The following is an 18,939-nucleotide window of genomic DNA, read 5'->3' as shown; positions in this document are numbered from 1 at the left end:
TTAAAAAAAAAAAAAAAAAAAAAGCACAAGGTGAACATCCTATTGTGCCAAAGGAAAAAAGAAAGGAAGGAAGCTATCAGAGATTTCTGAGGACATGCCAAGAGGACCTAGCAACCTTTGTAAAGGGCTTCCACTGCCCTTAAACAGTCAAAATGTCTTGAACAGTTAAAAGAAAATAGTGACTACAATTGGTTGAAACCTATTAAGTATATAAAAATCCATGAGTTCATAAAGATAATGAGAAAGGGAAGAAAGAGAAAGGAAAAAAATCTCTCAAAACTCGTTTGTCACCATTAGAGGTGTGGTGCACCAAACTGATACCATGAAAATTGCCATTTAAAGGATTAAAGATTTATCCTACCTTAGCTATATCGTTTCCTACATAAATTGTATTTTGGATGCCTGAATTGTCTCAGTTGATGAAGAATGCTTTTTAATTATGTGAAAAAAATTTAGTTAATAAATGTGGAAAAATAATAGAATTATAAAATCTCAATTTTTCATACCCCAATGAAATAAATGAGGTAAGCAGTTATTATCAAAATGGATGGTAAAAGGATTAGGTGAAAAGTTTATCAGGACCTGGATCTTTGAAAGATCTCAGAGCAGTAGCCTACATTATAACGGGGTGGGGAAGCACATTGCCGTTTGAGCCACTTGGTCAATCCCTAGCTTCCCTAAGAGTGGGACACTCAGGCATTGTGCGCGTCCTTTGAGAAGTAATGCGAAACACACAATACTGCCTAAAATGTTCTTGCCAAAAACCTTAAGCTCGGATCTAATCAAACTTTAAGATTGGACTCCTCCTCATTGGTAGGCAATTCTAGGGATGGGAGTAAGACAATCAGAAAAATCCAGAATATGGGATATATCATAGGACTATCACCTCTGTCTCTTCAGTAAATCACTCATCATGGAAAAAAAGCAGGAAGAGCTCTCTGTGAAAAGCTATTTTCGAGATAACCAGGGAAATTTTAAAAATGGTCAGGATATTAGATGGTAGTAAGAAATTATCGTTAATTTTGCTAAGTGTCATAATATCAATATTGTGGTTATGTAAGAAAATGCATTTTTTTTTTCTTAGCAATGCTGCTTGAAATATTTAAGAACGAAATGCCATAATGGCTGGGATTTGCTCGAAAACAAATATAAATATGGTAAAATGTTAGTAGATGTTAAAAATCTAGGTGCTAGGAATATGGGGGCTTATCACACTATTCTCTCTACTTTTATGTATGTTTAAAAGTTGTCTGTGTTTCTGAAGTCCAGCTTCATTTACTTGAAAGCCTCATATTCTTGACAGACTTGCCCATCAAAACGATGATAAAGAAAGCCCACTCTATTTTAAATTCAAATGTTTGTGTTGTATTACTGGCCCTGGCAACTTCAAATTGCATTATGCTGAAAAACTGATATTTATAGAAGTGAATTTCTATATCCTTAAGAATTCTTTTTATTACAATATTCAAGCTAGAAGTGGACCTATGGTGAAAAAAGACCTCTTAAGATAGGTTAGAATACTATCTGGGCCCATACTACACACTCAGGTCAAATATTTTTTTCTTCTCTCAAGGGTCTTGGCTAATCACGTATGAATACCAAAACCAAGAAAAAACAAACCACAACAAAAATGTCAGAAAGAACTTTACGTTTGCCCTAATTGAAAGCAACTAGGTCCATTGAGTTTTACCCATGGGCAAGTTTTGCCCAGAGCTAAGGAAGGAAGAGACATTCTCATGCTGTGCCATGGCTGTTCCCCAATCTGTCCCCTGGCCCCCTGGATGCATATATGGCTCCTGAAAAGAGAAGCCGGGGAGGGGGTGGTGGTGTTAGCTTTCTCACACAGAACGTCTAACCAAGGGAAAAGAGCTTGCTTGCCCCACTTCACAGCGGGGGGCGCCCTGCCTTTCTAAGGGGTGGTGGAGGCCGGCTGGGAACTGCTAAACCTGGTCTGCTAGAGATTTCAGGGCCCAGTGAAGAGAGGCAATAGCCGCTGGGCTTATGCGGATGGGAGTAGGGGAAGAAGGGTGGGAAAGAGGTAGGAATGGGGGCGAGGCACAGCAGGAATGCCAGAGAGAGGCTGCAAGGCTTCCTTGGCAATTTCCAGATTTAGCTTTAGAGGACTTGGCAGCAAATCCCAGCTCATGCCTCACTGAGAGCTGTACACCGGCCGCAGTTTGCCGGTGCAGGCTGGTGGGTCCGAGGGGAATTCGGGGTACATGTACATGAACAAACGATTTGGCATGGCGGCCGAAGTCAATCTGGAAACTCATTAGGTTTATTTATGTTGTATTGATTTGATTTTTCTAAAACTAAGTTGAAATTAGAACTACTTCTAATTCCGAGACAAAGTACTCATTTGCAAAAGTGCTCTGGTGTTTTATAGTAACTCACATATAACTGAGCGGTGGCGGATTCAGGAATGGGAAATGCTGCCTTCTCTTCGCCGACAGATATTGGCTGCCTTAAGAAACACTCACTGATGTCTTCATAAATATAACATAGAGAAATACCCAGATGGGCAGTTTTTCTCTCTGGTATGAAAGGAATTAGTGTAGTGGATAGAAAAGGAAGCTGTGTATAAAAACCACCAGAGTGTATAGCACAGGGTTTTCACCCCGGGAGTCTGAAAACACCAAAGATTGGAATCCAGTGGTGAGATCTCAGGCGGTTGTCAGGAGGGGGCTGTCACGCGTGCACAGGGGGGTGTGCCACACGTGTTTAACCCTTAGGCTGCAATGTGATTTTCATGTGTATGCGTTTAAGATGTTTTCTGTATAAATGCATATTCTATAATGCATATATAAATAAGACAAAATACCAGTGGTTACTTCCCTCAACTGTTATACAGGTGAAGAGCAATGAAAAGCAGAAACAAAATGTAAAGGTTACAGTGTAAAATGGGATCGTCTCTTTTAGATCAGTGGGATCCAATCTTCCCTGATCCAGAGCTTCTCGTCCTGCCTGCAGTCCTTTATTAGGGATACAATGTTTCGGGACATCATGAGAGAGCGCATGCGCAATTCTGAATATATATATATATATATATATATATATATATATATATAAAATATATATTATATATATATATACACACACACACATACGCACGCGCGCGCATGTGTGTGTGTGTTCAGTTTTGTGGGGTGGAGGACACCCCTGGAGTTCCCTGTGATCACCATTGCCTCTTCAAGAAGTGTTTGGCAGTAACTGAGACCCTGCCCCAGGCCTGCCAGGGCTGGAGATTATCAGCTAATTGACCCACAAGTGGGGAGGACTTCCGGTTGTTCTAACTGTCCTGACCATTGACTTAGGACCCTTACTGTGGCTTCAATTAATTTCATTCATTTTGAAAAAACAACCAACCAACCAAGAATGATCATGTTGCTGAAATATTGGTATTCTGATCCCATTTTTATTTATTTTTTTACTCCTACGAAGTCTGTTATATTTCTTGGTTTTGAACTTACATTAAGTACGGCATTTTTGTTAGCCAGACAATGATATAAAATTAATGCCTGCTTTATTCATTTCTGAAGTTTGTGTCAGAAATGAGATTGTGTTTCTATCAGAAGCTGCATAATGGCACAGCTGTTTCTGTTGGGTTCCTGAGACAGCTGCCAAAAACACAAACATCTCCTAAGGTTTGCTTCTGCTCTTCCTTCCCTCTTTCCTTCCGTCCTTTTTTTTTGGGGGGGGGGGGGGAGTGGCATTAAAAATACTTTGCGGGCCATATGAGGTCCCCCTCCCACATTTTGCCTGAGTTAAGAACATACATTAAAGTACAAAAGAATAGAAAGCTTCATCTTAATTTATTCTGAGATGATATGAAAAGACTCATGTTCATTGTAATTTGGCTGTGGAAATTCTCCACAAACAACAGGCTCTTGGTTTTAAACATAAATGTACAACTTATCGAAATAGAAATACAACATTCGGTAGTACACAGTGTAGAGATGCCTCAAAGCCATGAAGAATGCCATAAACCATTGAACCTAAAAAGTATCCAATAGAACACACAAAAACACCAGAAGCTGAAGGCCAAATTTTCCAAGCAGGAAGTAGATGGCAGGAGGCTCCTTGCTAATAGCCGTCAGGAGCCTGTCAGTAACTTCCTGCCCCTTCTTGGGAAGGAACAGCTGTGTTTCCTAAATATCTTCCCCAACATACATTTTGGCCTGAAACACTTTGTTCAGTGACATGGCAAAGTGCTTCCTAGTTCAGCGCTCAATATTAGAATTTTATTCAAAAGACGTGACTAGCGAAATGAAATCAAAATGAAGGAGATTATGTTCAAATCTCATTCCTTCTACTTCTCTGACATTTGATCAAATGAGCGAAGTTTCCTCATCTATAAAATGGGGATCTGACTTAGGGTGTCTGCCCCACGAGTGCTTCTCTGGTGAGCTAATACGTCTGGAGAACATAAATTGTAAGGTGTCACACCCATGATATAGCATCGAAGGGCAGGACACCTGTGGGATCGTGAGCAGTAGTATTGGGGACAACATCGTTTTTGGGCTCTGCTCCTTTACGAGTAGCCCTCAGTGCCCTGAATGCCCCCTTTGAATTGCCAAGAACAAGAGATAAAAGAAACTAGAAACATAGTTTATTTTTAAGTCAAAAGTTATGATTTTATTTTTAATTTAATATACCAGAAAAAAATATTTCTTTTAATGTCATGAAGTAAGCACTTGAAAATAACAATTCCAACATTGCTGTAATTTGCTCTGTGAGGCTTATATGGATGGGCTTCTTTCTGAACATAGGCCCTAGGGACCCCAAGAAGCTGAATCTTCCAGTGGTTTTCAAGTTGACCACAAGCAACCTCCTGCCTGAACACGCCCAGACTGGCAGACCTGATTGAAGCCAGCATGCCTGGGCAGCGCTACTGGGCTGCTTCTGGAGTGTTCTTGATTTCTGTCCACTGGGATAAAAAGTCTCAAGAGCCACCAAGTATTGGGGAAAACAATAGCGTTTAAAAACCAGCATGAATCAGGCCCCCTCAATCCTTTCCTTAAAGAGGCTATAAATTTGGCTCGACTCTGATTGATGGGACCAGTTTCTTTAATTTAACCAGATGCTTCAGGAGTTTACCAAGTATAGTTTTGGGTTTGGATTTCCAGTGAAGTGTATCTGACCGCAAGATTTTTGCCTGCTCAGAGCCCACACCTGGTGTGCTCCCATTGTCTGACTCTTCAGTGCTAGGACTTGTTTACGCTTTTTGAAAAAAGCATAATTCAGGATGAAGGGAAGCCTGGGGATTTTTTCTCCTTGATGATTCAATAGACTTGTGAGTACTCTTCAATGCTCTGCACGGGTATACTTCACTGGCCTCTTTAACTATATGGGTTCTGCCATGTGGCTCTGGGATATTTAGAATTGGAGTCTGTCACAACTGGTATTCAAGGAAATGCTATACTTGTACCAACACTTGTTTTGCTAAAGTATCGGTACCAGCACACAAAGGCTGTTGGTTCACTGGAAAACTGGGATCTAACACTTCTTACTGATTGTCGGCACAAAATAGAGTATCGTTGCTTTAAGCTCTCACTTTATTGTGGTGCATTCTTAGCAAAATCTTTTGATGGTAATGGGTCTGAGGCACAAAGAATCAGGTTTTGTATATAAATATAAAAGGGATAGAAGAACAACTTTAAAAAGCTGCAGGAGACGATGACTCACAGCATAGACATACGCTCTATTGTCATTCTGAACTGATAACAAAATATTATCTAAACAAAAAGAATGGACTACTGGAAAGTTTGGGGCTATCATCACGAAATTCTCAATTGTACTTTTCAGGCTGGAAACTTTTTCAGGGAAATACGTGCCTAAGTGACAGACATGGACCATGCACATACTACTCAAAGCACTGAACTCCGGGAGGCAAAGTCTGTTTGATTATTTCCACCCTCCTAACAACTCAACTCTCTTGAATCAGCATGTGGGAACTGACTCAGTTATGTGACACATAGAGTCACTGAGAAGAAGCTGTTCTACTGGAATAAAGAAGATAGTAACCTGAGCGTGTTGTCTCTCCCAGGTAATTCAGTGGTCTGGGAATGAGGTCAGACTTCTAGAATAGTCTCCTCCAGTGTAATAGACTTCAGGTGATTTCTTACTCTGATGTGACAGGTTTTATGTCATCATCTGATTTTTAAAAAACTTCTGTGGGTCTCTTTCCTGCCAGCGTCCTTCCATTCTGCAAAACCCCACTCAAATGGAGTTCCTGACTCAGTCCAGAGCTGTTAGCCAAGAGGTGAAGTGATGGAGATGTGATCAATCTTTTCTTTCCCCTTAAGCAATGTATATCCATGTATTGTCCCTCCCCCGATTTTTGTAGTGGAGTGCGATTAGAAGGATGGGAATAAATTACCTGGAATCACGTCAAGTCAATACATGATTCGTTTGGTACTTTAACCTGGCACTGAATATGAATACATAGTAGTTGCTCTTTCCTCACTCGTAAAACTAGAAGGTCCAGATAAAACCTCCTGCTCTATGAATAGAGTAGTTCTCACTAGAATGTTTTTCATTGCAAACTCATAGACTTGGGTTGATGCTCAGACCTAGTGAATCAAATTACATGTATTTATATATGAAATAAAGAATTTTTTTTTTCAGTGTAGGAATTTTTCACCATACTGTTATTGGAAAGCAGTGGAAAATCTTCAATAGAAACATAATTGATTGCAGCATAGTGGGGCAGCTATAAAAACGTGTTTGTCCGAGTTTTCCTGGAATGTTAACTGAGAGCAGGATTATCTATGTGGCAGTCAATTCTCCGGCAGGTTTCAGATTTGCCACGAACTAGTGGTCTGGCTTCCCATCTTGATACAACAAAGCAGCTAAGCTGAGATGTTAAAATCATTGTACTAAACCTGTAATACCAAAATTTTGTTTCTAAAATGTTTTTCTCCTTCCATGATAAACATCAGAAATGCCTTCAGATATATTTAGCTAATTTAAAACTATTAGACATACAACCTGTAAACAAAAATTCTAAATTATTTCACAAGTGAAAATAGTATGAACCTACATCAAAACGAAAGTACTTGGGAACCACTTAGAGTCTATTTAAGGTCTATGCTCACTTCCTTATTCTAACCTGCATTAAAGGATCGATAATAAATCAATAGATTAAACAATCAAATCAAATCAACAAGATGAGCTCCAACTGGTCCTTCGATTAAACTCAAGTCAGCTGTTATTCAACCTTTTCCTCATTTTAATAATTCTGCTTATTTTCTGTTATAAGAAAAAAAGCTTATTGCACAGTATCATGTATTTTCAAAGTTCAAAATAACATTGTTTGCATCCTAAGAATCTATTAACTGTTATAGCAGGACCTATCTTTTCAGCTCATGTCAGCTTTTGCCTTAATAATAATACATTCCTCCATCAATTGTTCCCCAACCAATGTCAAGACATCATAGACTTCACGATAATTTAACACAGGTGTAACAGCTTCCCTCCCTGCACACCCCCTGCCCCGTCCCTGGTCTGTCAGTCATGACTTGGTTTGCATGGATTCTTTGTTCACTGTTCAAACCATTCACACAGAATGGAATAAAACTTTATTCTTTTAAATTCCATACATAAATGAGATGCTGAGAAAGCCCTTGTCATTTCTGACAGAGAAGCAGAGCAGCTGTTTCATGAATGACAGCACAATTAAAGCTAAAATAATACAAAAATAATTTGAAAAATCCCTTTTACTGTACTCTCAAATAAAGCAAGAAAGATAAACGAGTTTCTTTTTCTGCTAGCCAGAAAATGTGTTTCTATTCATTGGGCTTTGAAGTTCTGTGTACCTCACATTTGTGTGCATACATGTGTGGTTATACGTTTGTAATCTATGCAGTGTAGAAGCCCCTAATCTTTTCAACTAGTTTGTCTAATCATTAAGCTACTTAACCAATTAGAATACTATTATATCACATTGAACAACTTCACATAATTGCTTCTTTGAAATACTAAGAACGTTTACACATTTATTTGGCTTGTAAAGGACTGAAATATTACCAATAAATTATTATCTAGCTTTTTAAAAAAAGTATATGGCTCTTAATAAATTGATTTTCTGAGTTCCAGAGTGAAAGTTTCTTTAAAAAAATTTCTGAAGCTGACTTGAAGCGTGAAGAATGTCTTCTGATTTGGCCAAAAATATGATGCGTATTTTATAACATTTAAATTTGAAGGATAAGTCTATGGGGGCCCTTTGTTGTCAACTGTTCCAGCCTAACTTCCCATAAAGTGTTTGGAGTATCTCCACCTGACCAGCAGAGGGCACTTTACACACCTCTACATTGCATAGGGAGCAAAAGCAGATGATGCAGAAACACAGTGTTCACCCAATATCAGGAAGAGCCCTGCAGATTTTTTTTTTTTGAAATTCACAAAAATATAGAAAATATGGACTGTACCAGAGGGTGATGTGTAGAAAGTTATGAGTATGTGTGAAGTCCAATTAGGGAGGGGTATATATCATATTGATCTTCGGCTCACTTCTTTTCCCCATCTGTTCCCTTTCCCAGCTTAAGAATGGTATGGGGTTGAACATTTTTACATGAAGTACAAATTCCATTTTCAAACCATTCAGCTGAGGTTTATCTTTTCTATCCTGTATTCTGTACTCTTCTATTCAAAAGCTTAGGGCACCTGAACCAAGGATAATGCTTCATATCTCATGTAAGAGTAGAAATTACAGTCAAACTATCAGAAATGTTCTTAGATGGAGCTGCCTCTTTTGACACTGAGCTGCATTATTTCGATCCTCCCAGGAAGAAGCTTGGAAAACTATTGTGCCCCGTTTGGTTTTGGCAAACTCATAGCCTGAGGCTGTATTATAAAGGGAAAAACAGCAGTCTTTCTTAGTCGAAATATAATTGTTTATGTCCATTTTCATAAGAGATGATTAAGACATCTTTTCTCAAGAGGACTACAATTAGAACTAACCTTTCTTAAAAGGCTTTAATTTTTGCAAAAGCATTAATGTTCCAGATATACAGCCCGTGCCTTTTTCATTTTTATCTATTCTATTGGCTCCAGTTTAGTTTCTAAAAAGATCAGAAAGGATTGTGTGCATGTGCTTGCACAGTTTTTTTTTTTTTTTAAAGTAAACTGTCATCCTTAGAGAAATATAACTCTTAGTAAATACTTTTCGTACAGTGTTAATAGCCTTCATTGGCCTTCTATTTTTCTCTCTCTGCCTCTGGCTCACTTTTGCTCTCATTTTTCCTAAAGTTGACAGATAAAGAGGGAATGGAGTCTTCTAGCAGCAGTCCTTTGACATAGAGGTGCACTCAGTGAAGTCTTTCCCAAAAAAGATCATAAACTTACTGGGTTAAGTCAACCTAATTATCCCTAAGCTGCCTTAGGTTTTGTGTTTGCTCATGTGTTTTGTTTTAGCTGCACCATATGTGAATCCTTGTGCCATTTTCTTTTGTCTATTATTTTTCTTGATGACCCTGAGCTATGGCTTCCTCCTCAGTTCCAACACTATTCAGCCTTCATGGTTTTCCTCATCTTGCCGATGTAGGCCTCAAAGAAGAAGTGGCAGAAGAGCACAAGGTAGCTGAGGTACATGAGTGAGGACCAGAAGATGTTCTGAAAGTGAGAGTAACACTGGTCATGCTGCATCCAGGAGAAGACCAGGTAGTTAACGACACAGCCCATCAGCATCTGAGTGATCTGGGACAAGGTAATTAACATGGCAAACTTCTGGGAGACTCGGAAACCCGCTGCTCGCAAGGCATAGTAAGAGTACATCACGGCGTGCACGCCATAGTTCATAGTCATGAACCAACCACCCCCGGCGATCATGTCCTTATAGGAGTACCAGGAGTACAGGAGCACAGTGATGTGGTGGTACCAGTGCAGGAAGATCAGCTTCTGCTTCCTCAGAATAATGAATATTGTATCTCCTAAAAGACAAATGAGGGAAAGACTGTACGTGAGTCCCTGGACCACGACATTTTATATTTCTGCACGAAAAGTAGATATCTTGAACTAGTCCTTGAGAGGGAGATGAACTGGGTTAGAATCCTGGACTGATATTTACTAGCTCTGTGACGTTGGGCTGGTTGCTTGTTCTCACTATTTTCCAGTTTCCTCATCTATAAAACGGGGATAATAATAGGGGATAATAATCCTCGGAAGTGTCCGAGGATTAAACAGGATAGTCAACATGCCCTTTAGGCACCTGGTAAGAACTCAATGTTACTTTCAGAGAGGTGTTTTGCACAAACTTTTATCGATTATCAACCTGGAAGGGACATTAGTGACCAAGTTGCCTGATTTTCAACTGTACCATGCATTTTAGGAAATATCACATGGAAGAGTCAAGTGACTTGTCTCAGGTCAGTTATCAATCAAGAGAAGCAGATTAGAATTCAAGTGCCCAGCACAATATTCTTAGACCTCTCTGGAGCAATAAACTATTTTTTCTTTGGTGCATTGCAAAGGTTTCCCTTAAAAACATATCTTTGTAAGCTCCCTATAAAATGTGATGCCTCTACATACGTCAGTTAGAAAAGTAAAATTTAAACAAAAGGCAAAACAGAAAAAGGGAACAAAAGTCATCTATCATATTTGCTCAAGAGGTAATAGGAATATTTTATCCCAATAAGTCAAGTGATAAAAAACTGAGATTGACATATATTTTGATGAAATTAAATTTGAAAAAGTTCTCCAGAGCTATCAAAAATTTTACTAACATTATCTCCTTTAAGAAAAAGATCACTGTTATTAAAGTAGGGCATTCATATTATAGAAGCTAGAATTATGCTCAGATAGGTTGATGTTATATATCTATAATCATTCTCTAAGAAGTCTAGGGATTCTGAAAACTATACTGTAGAATGCTTACATAAAAATGGATAAAGAAGAAATACACCCAGTTCCATCAATGAGTACCAAAAAAAAAAAAAAAAAAAAAAAAGGGAAGAGACACTGGAATGTGGGACAGAAACAGGGTTTATGCAGGCAAATGCTTCATTCTCTTTCTTATCTCTATGGTTCTCAGATATGGGTAAAACCAACTTCCTTCATAACTTTGGATGAACTTGACTTCTTTTTGTATAGCAAGGAGAACTAGGTGGCCTCTCTTCTTATTCTGAAATTTAATTAAGTACAAAGGGAACTAGTATTTATCCTTGTCTTATCTATCCTTCTTACTTCAAGGGTCCCTAAGATATTTGGCAGAAGGGAAGGTCAGAGAATGCTGGACTTTGGAATGACTTTTAATGTTCTGATGGCCATGGTTGACATTATAAAGGTTGTGCTCCATTCCATTCAGGAGGAGATATTAATTTATTTCCCTACTGAATTGTTAAACATTATTATTTCATATTTGCTTAGATTAGAAAAGTTGCCAGTTGCTGCATAAACCTATTAACAAAATTTTCTTTGAAGTCTTCTTCTCTCTTGTGAGATACCTGACATTATTATGCCTATAAATGTCAGACAGGCTGATAATGATCAATGGTGATGGTAATTCTCACTTGTATACTTAAGGGACAAAACGCAATAATTCCAGCCCACCTTTGTTCATAGTGGAAAGAAGGTAGAATTCCAAAGAATTGTATGTTAAAAACAAATTTAGTCATTCATAATTGACATATCTTTTATGAGCCTTTAAGCAAGAACTAAAATATTAATCTCACATACACTGTAATAAGTCATTTTCCATAAAGTAATAAACATTATACTTTTAACTCTATCATCACTTTTATATTAAAACTTTATTGTCTACAGAATGATTTCATTATGAAGAGAGTAGTAGGAGACAAAAGGCAGACCCTGTTAGGATGGGCTAATGTGAATGGAAAGTGGAACCGGAATTAAAAATCGCTTTGCATTTTTCCTGAGTGGCGGTCTCAGGCTGGAGTGTTTCCATTTAATGTGGGGAGATGGGGTGAAGGTCATGTCATGAGAGCTCCAAAATGGAATTACTCCGAATTCATTTAAGAATTTTTTTCAGAACAGAGATGTAGGATGGTAGATGGAGTAATAAAGATAACGTATATCTTTCAATGATAACTCTGGAGCCTCTCAGAAGTACTACTCCAATGTTGTATCAAGGTTACTGTTCCCAAGGCCACTGACCTAAAAAGTGGTAGTTTCTCTTGGGCGACAGGAAACTGGTGGGGTTCCAGAAGGGTTCCCCAAGACCTCCCATGGTTCTTTTGATATTGGAGCTAAGACGCACCAGTCAATGCCATTCTGGCATTTTTTTCTTCCCCTCTGGAAAAGCACATATTACCAGTCATGCCAAGTCATGGTACTTACTGGCTTGCCAAAAGCTACAACGTCCTAGAAATGCAAATTAAAGATGGGGATTGTGTATGTGTGTGTTGTTGGCCAACCAATCTTTTTCAGCCAGAGGTCTGGATGGCAGAATGGAAAAGATTTTGGTTAAGTATGGAAAAGATTTTGGCTAAGTATTTGGGACTTCTGACTTTTGAACGTTTCAGCCACGTCACATATTTTAGCCTCCCCTGGTTTGTGCTCTCTTTACAACAGTTTCACTAACATCGGGTTGAACTACTTTCATTCAAGAGGCAGGCTGCAGGCAGGGCACGGTGTTTTCATAACTAAGTATGTCTTCAGCATTTGGAATTCCCCAGGGCATGTGCATGGCCACCAAGAGTCACAGAGAGCTCGCTGTGTGTGTGGTTTGTCACAGATTACTGCATTCCTCTTCGCAGAGTTAGCTGGAGCTCTGCTGAGTCAGAGTTTCAAAAATAAAGACAAGCTCAACTGAGCAAAGACCTAGACTCAGAGCAGATGTTTCCGAATTTTAACAAAACCAAATCTCAGCAAGTTTTAATATAATTCAAACAGGAGGTGTTCCAGAATTTTGGCACACAGGGCAGGTTGGTGGTTCTCTTCCCTGCACTTGTTTTGTAGATTGTAGCCCTATAATTCACTGACATGAGCTCACTGATTTCTGCTGAAACAAAACAGCCTTCTAGCTATTAAGAGTTTAGTAAAGGGGGAATGGTGACATAGTGTTTAACGGGTAGAGAGTTTCGGTTGGAGAAGATGAAAAATGCTGGAAATGGATGGCGGTGATGATTGCACAATGCAAATGTTCTGAATGCCGCTAGCCCTGTTTACTTAGAAATGGTAAATTTTATGTATATTTTGCCACAGCAAAAAAAAAAAAAAAAAAAAGTTTACCGAAAATTGCAGGTATGTGGGTTTTGGGGAAAACATAGTTTCAGTATTGAACATGGAAGAACTATTCTTTTTTCTCTCAAAGGCTTTTCTTCCTGGTACACATAAGGGAGTCCAGAATCTTAGAGTAATAAAAAACAGAACTTGGGACCTAAAAATAAGGAAAGTTCTAAACAATTCCAATGGATACATCTTTCTTAATTAAATGGTTGTGACAATTTTTTTCTAAGAAGAAAAAACTGAGTAAGAATTTAACTTTCAAAACAATCAAAAAGGCATCCAAGCAAATATGTTTACTAAATGAGGGCTGAGGCTGGTTGTCCCCAAGATACTCATTGGCGCTGATTTTTGAATCTGTTTCGATTCAGTACTACCTTGGGAAGGCTGTTATCAAATGGGCTCCAGAATATTAAAAAAAAAAAAAAAAAAAAAAAAAAGTCAGACTTTAAAATTGAAAAAGGGTACTCTGACCATGGATATATCTGTATAATGGATCTGAAACTGTATGAAGAATTTGTATCACTAGCATCATTGAAGAACTGTGTCAAGATTAGGATTTTATTTTTTTCCCAACTCTCAGCCTATTGCTGAGAGTTGTCAATCCCATATTTTAACAGTGAGGGGATCGCTCCTTTTTCATCCAGCCTACAAACTACTGTGGTGAGGGAGGATTCTCTAGAAAAGGGGCTATCAAGCCAATGGCACAAGGAGCTGGAGTCCAGCTCCTTCTGAGGTCAAGAGGGAAGATGCCATGTCTAATTATAATGTTTGTACTGGGGAGTAGGGTGTGGCAATCTCAGGCCTAGATTAAGTTAAGACAGGGGGATTAATCTTCAGCATTAGGACCAATACTAACGAAAGAGAAGACAAGGGCATGAATACCTCGGAGGATGCACTGATAGTTCCTGTCTAGGAATCCTAACTCAGTATTCCATCCTAAAACTTTTATTTCAATATGGGATAGAAATCGTGAGGGCAGAGAACACAGGTCTAGACATGTCTTTGAAGGGAAGTGACCACCACAGATAGCTTGGAGTGGCTCCTCAATAAATTATTCCATCAAAAAGGTGGAAGGGACAATTTTTATTCTCAAGTCCCTCAAATACAACTGGAGAAAACTCAGACCACAGATAAGCGGTCCTTGCAGGTTCAAGGCATTTCTAGAAACAAAGACTGAGGCTGCTCCTTTGTAGTTTGAGGCTTAAGGTGCAGATGCATTAAGGCACCACTTCTGATTTTTTTTTTTAAATGTTGAGGGTAATAAGTATAAATTATGAAAATGCTGAGATGGCATGTAAGAGGGGTCACGTGTTTCATGCATTTACTGCTTTTACGCATCTGCAGCCAGTTCTTTATCAGAAAAGACAGGGGGACTCATAAGGATACTTACTATGCAACATAAATTAAAAGTCAGTGGGATATGATAATAATATTATGAATTTATTTTAAAGAAAAGTACTGCAAAACCCCAGGAGTAAAGAAGACATGCTCACATTCTCAGACCAACTCCAGTTTGAGACCATGTGATCTGACTTAAAAACTCTAAGTAAAAAAAGACTCACTGTGAAAAAAATATATCTGACAAGACAATCTTTTATTTTATCTATAAATAAAAACACAAAATCAGAATATTCTCATAGAATTCTAAAATTGCCCAAAATATAGCCACAGACTTTCAGGTACTGTCTATAGCTCCAGGTTTGAAAAAATACTTCTTGGGCCCAACTCAGATATCAAAATAGCCTTCTGGGGCCTGGTTCACAAAATTTGTATTATAAATTTCTTTTTAGATAAAGTAGCCATTCCATTCCAGTCCCTACTGAATGCACAGCTCATGGTAGGTGCTTAATATAAATGTATCGAATGAATGAATGAATCCATACTAATGCATTTCACTCTAAGACTACACAGCTTCTGCATGTGAGGATACATATATGACTGTGGTCTAATTATTGTGGACTGTGTAGAGGACCCATCTTCATACTCCTACCCCTTACTTAAGAAAGGTTTTCAGAAAAAGTTTTCTTCTGCTGCTCATTCCTTGTCTTTGACCTGGGAAGACACTGGTCAAACCAATAGTTCAAACCAACTGGCAGCTGCTCGTAGGCAGCAGGTGTGCAGCACTCAGTGGAAAGTACGTAGGTTGCTGACACATAGCACAGAGACCTCATAACCTTTGTGAATAGATACGAGATGTGAACTAGGGACACCTTACAGAAAGACCTGTTACTATCTTAGAGTGTAGGTAGCCTAGTGAAATTAAAACCTCTAACCCCATTTTTTGAGAAAATGGAAGCAGGAACACAATCTATAAACAAACAAATATCTGTCACTTAATACATATAATTCTCGATTTTGGATAAAAAATTAAGAAACCCAGAGGAGGGCCAGGTTTTCCCTATGGATATATACCAGTTTGTGAGACGGTGGTCAGCACTGCTCATGGATGACCTCGGAACTTATCATCACCAGCAGATCCTTATCTCTGGAAATAAAGATGTTTTCCAGGAGAACTGTGCCCATGTCAAATCATTGCCAGCTAATTTTTCAGTGTTTCTGTGAACCTGTGCCACAGTTAAAGTCAAGTTCATCAGAGTTGAAGAGAAAACCTTAGAAATCTACAAATATAGCCAGTTAGTTTAAATATTAGTTTCTAGAAGGTGAACTACATTCTTCTTCTCCAAGGCCTGTCTCTTTGATGATTAAAATCAAACAACACCAGAAACCAACCTTTAGTATATGTTAACAATAATATCCAAATGAAAAGTTTAATTTCTTAGTCTGAATCCTAACTCCAGAGATGGAAGGATGCTTTAATATGGGACTTGGAAGTAGTCATATTGCTAATTTTCCTCATATTCTAATATGAGCTGAGCTGCTCCTGGGTCTGAGAGAAGGGGCCATGTGTATTTTACAACCCCCCGAAATGCATATTCAGCAGTGCTTGAAAATCTGCATGTTTTATGTAAACTATATTGTTTTTCATATACATAATGCACAATTATTTAAAAGGAGAGATGGAAGGGAGAAAACTCAAGAACCCACATTCATTAATTGTAACTTTCCTGCAACCAATAAAACAGGACCTTCAAATTATGTTTTTCTGCGTGTGTTTTTAAATACTATAGCTATGTAGCTACAAAGGGGGAGTGGATGGGGAGGGGAACATGGAAGGAGACAAGACACTCACCTAGTTCGGGTGCTTTGCTTAGCACAAATGCATAAGCCCAGAATTTGGTGATAGGTCCATTGTAAAAACTCTGGTCACAAACTGACTGCTTCAGGCCTTTGGTCATCAAAATGTACACCATGTAAGCACCAGTTCGAAGAGCACCAAATATACTTCACAATGAAAAGAGAAAAGAAACAACATTTAGGAAAATAATTTCGCTTCTGACATTAACCATACTTAGAAGACTCTGCTAATGGCAGTGAATCAGCACGGATGAATCAGAATAATTTGCATTTACCCAGAAGCATCTTAAAATGTTCCGTGAACAAGAATAAACATAATACCACTTGTTCTTCTTCCTCAGTGTTCCAAAAAGAGGTCATGGGAAAGGAGTGAATCCAAGGCAAGACCTCACGAAGAACTCTGGTGGTGTCTGTGTTTCAGCTTGAGAACTATGCTTTGACAGGGTTGGCTGAAAATTCTTGGAATTATCTCAGTTTTGTGCTATGGCCAATCATTCTCCATGTCCCCCGGCTCTATTTCTGGAATATCTCTGTTTATTTCTTTCAGCCAACTCCTCCTCAGGCCTCCATGGCCTCTCCTAGGCCTGCTACAGAAGCCTCTAAACAATTGTCTTTGGTTATGTCTTTCTACTCCCTAATCCATCTTTCTCACAGAAGCCAGAAGCAGCATCCTTCAAGGCTTAGCTTTACTGTCATTTCGTCCAGGAAGTCCATCCAGGCTCACTGTTCTGAGCTCCTCCAAACCATGTACTAACACTGCTTAAGTACTGTTCTTCAATGCCTGGTTACGTGTCTGCCACCAGATAGGCAAAGGTACTCAAGGATGGCTGAAAGGGAACAAGATTGTTGAGAAATAAACTGACATGAAATTATTACCAAGGAACTGACAAAGAAGGTGGAGAGCTCTGGGATGTGTTGAGCTCACTGACGTAACCTCAAGTGTGACTGGACTTGGTGACTGTAATGAGGGGCCTTCACTGTGAAGTAAATTCCTCAGGCAGAGGTGTTTGTCCACCTTTTTTTCTCGCAGCATGTCCTTGTAGGTTTTAGAAATCTACAACCTACAAGTTGTATCTTAAGAGATACACTAGTGAACAACTATCGAAATGATTAGCAGCTCCACCAGACTAGGAAATAGGAGCATTTGTTTCTCTTCAGAAGCACCATCTTTTAGTTAAAATGTCTTAGAGCTGCTCCAGAACAAGTCATTTTACTAGGCTCCCCTGTCCATAAACACAATCCACCACTAGAACTAAAAGTAAATTTTGTGTAGAACCAAGGTAATGAAGTTGATTTCCTAGCCAACTGTCTGTTAAATTGGGGCTTTGTTAAGTAGCTTCTCTAATGACATATATCTTAAATTAAATGAAGTTATTCTTTCCAATATGCAAAATGACTCTGCATAGGATTATGGGTGTCACTGAATACTTGTCGATCCTATTTAATCCTTCAGTGGCTCCCCACTGCACTTCAAATGAAACCCCCAACTCCTTACCGTGACCTACAAGGCTTTAATTTTTAATGGCCCCTCTCTCCAGCAGCTCCACCCTCACCTCCTACGGTTCTCTTCCTGCTCCCTGTGAGCCAATCATTTCAGCACTGTCATATCTGATCAGTTTTCTATCTCAGGATCTCTGCATATATGTCCTCCTCTTGGGGAGCATTCCTCCCGTGTTGACTGTCCAAGGCTGTCCCCTTCTTCCTTCCTTATCTTAAAGAAATGCCTCCTCCTGATAGAATGGCCTAAGTCTTTTCAGTCGATAACCTGTCATGGTTTGGGAATAGGGAGTTGAATCATTGGTGACATCAGGTAATGGAGATTTTTCTGTCTTATCTGAATTTATTTTTTATGTTTTATATTTACCTCATCAGATAATGGCTAAATTTTAACATGAAACCACCAGATTAAGGTTACGAGCATTTGGGGCACTTTGATTCACCACTGTGAAAGGTAGTATGGAAATGTGAACGCGGCATCTCCACCGAGCTTATATGTAACTGGCACGGTTGGCTGCCTGTTCGAGAGCCAAAGTCCCTTCCTCCTTCTCCATGTTAAAAGAATCCTGATTTAGTTCCAGTTCTCCCAACACCTTCCCAAGGAAGGTAAACTCATTTTCAATTTAGGGGTAAATCTTGATTGCCTAATCAAATTTTAGTAATCCCATTTCCCTTACAATGATTTGTGATGATAGACACTGGCCTGAGACTTCTTGTTGAGACAAAGCTTCCTTACAGTATAAGCCATTTGCAGTTCTGTTTCTTATTATTTGCAGCCCAAAGTGAGACACAAGACACAAGATTTGATATTCAGTAGACTTTTGAACATTAGACTTTTGAACATGTGAACACCAGTTAACATTGTGTGGCTATCGAATGCATCTAATTGTAGATATGGCTGTTGAACTACTTAGTAGTACATCACTTACCTGCTTTTCGGAGACATGTCAATGACTTTCATACACAGAAAAAGGAAGGAAACACATAAATGACACACGTTCAATATGTATCAGTCTCCGCTCATTAGCCTCAGATTAATGATTTTTCTGAACCATCAGTACA

The 18,939-nt window shown here is 38.9% G+C and overlaps 1 protein-coding gene across 3 annotated transcripts in view; it reads right to left on the bottom strand.

The window, feature by feature from the left end:
- Window positions 1–4,608: 4,608 nt before the first annotated feature.
- Window positions 4,609–18,939, bottom strand: part of ELOVL6 (ELOVL fatty acid elongase 6) — a 101,165-nt gene continuing 86,834 nt past the window's right edge. For all 3 annotated transcript variants that reach the window (XM_036227620.1, XM_016140826.2, XM_016140825.2), the window contains 2 exons: window positions 16,376–16,527; window positions 4,609–9,929 (listed from right to left, as the gene is read on the bottom strand). In XM_036227620.1, the coding sequence (XP_036083513.1) occupies window positions 9,505–9,929; window positions 16,376–16,527 (577 nt within the window). In that variant the 3' untranslated portion in view covers window positions 4,609–9,504. The remainder of the gene's footprint in view (window positions 9,930–16,375; window positions 16,528–18,939) is intronic.

Source organism: Rousettus aegyptiacus, unplaced genomic scaffold (assembly GCF_014176215.1).
Source record: "Rousettus aegyptiacus isolate mRouAeg1 unplaced genomic scaffold, mRouAeg1.p scaffold_m13_p_10, whole genome shotgun sequence".
In the NCBI taxonomy this organism is placed as follows: Eukaryota; Metazoa; Chordata; class Mammalia; order Chiroptera; family Pteropodidae; genus Rousettus; species Rousettus aegyptiacus.
Note: the sequence above shows the minus strand (reverse complement) of the source record. Positions and strands in the feature narration are given on the sequence as shown.